Source organism: Phoca vitulina, unplaced genomic scaffold, assembly GCF_004348235.1.
Source record: "Phoca vitulina isolate PV1807 unplaced genomic scaffold, GSC_HSeal_1.0 scaffold2844, whole genome shotgun sequence".
Lineage (NCBI taxonomy): Eukaryota > Metazoa > Chordata > Mammalia > Carnivora > Phocidae > Phoca > Phoca vitulina.
The window spans coordinates 1-3,347 of record NW_022592530.1 but is presented as its reverse complement, the minus strand read 5'-3'; the positions used below and the strand labels follow the sequence as shown (position 1 = coordinate 3,347).

The 3,347-nt window shown below is 48.1% G+C and overlaps 1 gene segment (V, D, J or C); it reads left to right on the top strand.

Annotated features, from left to right (window-relative positions):
- Positions 1 to 6: 6 nt before the first annotated feature.
- LOC116629762 lies at positions 7 to 469 on the top strand (the record flags this gene model as incomplete). The annotated part of the segment is given in 2 exon segments: positions 7 to 22; positions 135 to 469. Coding segments are annotated over 2 exon segments (351 nt in total), but the record flags the coding sequence as incomplete, so codon positions are not given.
- Between the last annotated feature and the right edge of the window lie 2,878 nt (positions 470 to 3,347).

Sequence of the window (3,347 nt, the reverse complement as noted above, 5' to 3'; positions counted from 1 at the left end):
AGCCTCCTCGCTCACTGCACAGGTGACTGGATGCAGGGACAGGGGAAGGGTCCCTGGGAGGATATGTGGGGCCCTGTTTCTCCTCTTGTCTCAAGACCCCAGCATCACCCTCTCTGTGTCTCTCCCCCTTGCAGGGTCCTGGGCCCAGTCTGTGCTGACTCAGCCGTCCTCCGTGTCTAAGGCCCTGGGCCAGACGGTCACCATCTCCTGCACTGGAAGCAGCTCCAACATTGGGGGTGGTTATGGTGTTAACTGGTACCAACAGCTCCCAGGAAAGTCCCCTAAAACCATGATCTATGGTAGTAGTGGTAGACCCTCGGCGGTCCCTGAACGATTCTCTGCCTTCAGGTCTGGCAGCTCAGGCACCCTGACCATCACTGGGCTCCAGGCTGAGGATGAGGCTGAGTATTACTGCTCATCGTGGGACAACAGTCTCAGTGCTCACACAGTGCTCCCGGCCTGTGGGGAAGTGAGACAAAAACCTGCTGTCCCTCAGCAGTGGGTCTCCCTGTGCAGCTCCCCCTCCTTGGCCAAGTCAGCTCCTTCCTTTCTTTGGTCTAAACTGTAGTCTGAACTAATCTCAAGGAACATTGGCTACAAAATATTCCAAATTCTCTTAAATTCAGCCCCTCCAGCCTCTCCTAAGCAGGAAGACATTGTTTGGTTTTCTCCTATTGAGGAGAAACTCCTGGGTGCCAGGGGCAGGCTGCCCGGATAACAGAGTCAGCTGATGAGGGAAACAAAGGCAGGAGAAATGTCGCTTAAAGTAAATCTCCTACAGCTGCAGCCCCTGGTAGATACCTGACCCATTCGGAGTGTGACCTTCCTCAAGGACGTCATGGCTGCCTTAGCACCTTCATGTTTGTGTTTTAATAAAGACTGAAGTAACCTCATCTTCACAGCAGCTAGCCCCTCGATTCCTGAAAGCCTGGCTTCCAAATTCCTTAGAGATTTACACTATCCCTCACCTCCACTAATTAAAAAGTATATAATCAGTCACTCCTCACAATCCCAGTGAGCTTTCTGCCCATGGGTCCTGTCCCTAGGCTATAGTAAAATCATCTTTTTTCAACATTAAATGTCTCAAGAATTCTTTCTTGACCACTGGGCTTGACAATCCCATATCACTGTGACAGGTCAGGACAGAACCGCAGACAGGGAGTCCACCTGTGTCTGACGGAGGATAGAGCACTGTCCAGTGAGTGTGCGTTCACACCACTTACTGAACACCTACCATGTTAGTCTAGGGATGTGGGACATATGTGGACATGACAGGAAGTGTCCCCATGCTCAGGGAGCTGACAGTGTGTGGGGGAAGAGAGAGGACACGGAAGTTAAACATGTTGTCATGGAAAGCTGTGTCTCAGGATCATGGGGAGGGGTGAGGTTGGTGGGGTGGTGTGGGAGCATTGGAGGGGTTCACAGGGAACTCCAGAATCTCATGTGTCATAATGGCATCCCCGTTCTGCACAGACAATGAAGGAACAAGAGGGACCATGTAGGTGGGATGCGGCAGGGGCTGTGGACTCTGTCCCAGTCAGATGAGGAGTTCTGGAGAAGGGGTTGATAGGGAGGAAAATAAGAGTCCTCAGGACCTGCGGGAAGCAGGGACTGAGAATGGGAGTGGGAAGGAGAGGTTAGAGGTGGGGGGGCTTGGGAACAGTGGGTGGAGGGGGTTCCACCAGCTGGGACCGTATGAGTGCCCATCTCTGATGCAGGATGACTTATATCTCATGTTTCCAGGAGATAGGATCATCCCCTGACCCAGAGGACTGTTCTTCAGGAGTCCTAGGGACGCACGTATCTACTTACTCTTGTCGGGAACCTTGATGAAACTTCACCTGTGCCTGTTGTTGGGGAGGGAGTATTTCCTATGCTCTTCATGGTCCCTCTGGCTGAATCAGAATCAAATTGACATTTGGCGGATATGCAGGTCAAAATCAAAATTAATAGCCCGCATAACGTGAATCCACACAGACATGCAGAATTCCAAAGACAGTCAGGCAACATGACACTTATATGAGTGAAGTAGAGGGGTAGGGATCTGAGGATCAAAGAGGAGAAAGAGCATTAGCAGTAAGGTGAGAGGACATGTTTGCAAAAGAAAGGTTGTCCTGCTATGTAGATACCTGTCTTAGGTAAAGAGGACACCCTACTAATAGGTCTCTTCCTGGTATAAGCAGGCAGTTTTGGGGGGAGGTATAGAGCTTTTCCTAAATCTGGTGAGTTTCATTTCCTTTTAAGAAAATAATGGTCACACCAAAGTGGCTCAACTTGGGGCAGCCTAGTCTTGGCCAGTTCCCTCCCTCCTCTGAAACTTCCCAAAGTTAGACATGTCCAAAGTCAGGCTAGACGATTGTTCAGTTTGGTTGACACTCTCCTGACAATAAGCCAGTTTAGTTAAACTTATTTCAGGAGGGGGGATGCAGGTGTATTCTCAAAGTAAGGCCTGGGGTTCTAGAAATCAGGTATTAAACAACAGGCATTTCTATGGAAACAAACAAAATGATGGTTAATGATTGAATCAAAGTATAAAGCAGTTCCGAGTTCTGAGGGTAGCCAGGGGAGAAGACTTCTAGTTGTCAAGCTCAAATATCTTCAGACAGAGTGACAGCAAGCTGTGACAATCTGACAGATTTTCCTGGTTTGTTGTTCAAATGTGTCTGCTGATCCCTGAGTGGCCCACAGAGCAACAGGGATGAAGACCGTCTCTATGTGAGCTGCTCTGGCGGTTTTTCTGAAGTTTACATCGTGTTGCTTGTATTTACTTTTTAGGACTTCTGGGAAAAAGGCAGTTGGAGTCCAACTCAGAAAGGTGGCAGAAAAATCGTAATGTTACTTTGAGACTTGTAGCCAGACATTGTAGGAAGCTAGAGAACATCAGGATCTAGCCCAGGTTTTAATGAACAGGATTGGAATCAAGTAATCACTCTGGTGTGTTATTGAAACATTTTTTCTCTACAATCACCCTCATTTCTACTAAGTATAGCCAAATTAACATTAATTTGCTCACCGAGTAATCGTAGTTTCAAAAAGAACTTGGTCTGATTATTTACATAAGTGCAGCAAGAATGGCAATCAACCATAGAGGCTCTTTAAAACCTGCTTTGCTGGAACTTTTATAAGAAACCTCTAGATTGAACATTTAACAGCCCGTCCAGGCCAGAAGCCAACCAAAACTTGTGCCAGATACTTGTCATCAGAGTTAACCTGCAACACCTATAGACTTGGGGAAATTCTCTGTTTTTCAGGGACCCAAATATGCCACGGTTCCTGCACCTGCCAGGACATGACCTTCTTGAGTCACCTGGTAAAGCTGCTGGAAACTCTGTAAGCAGGTGGCCGGC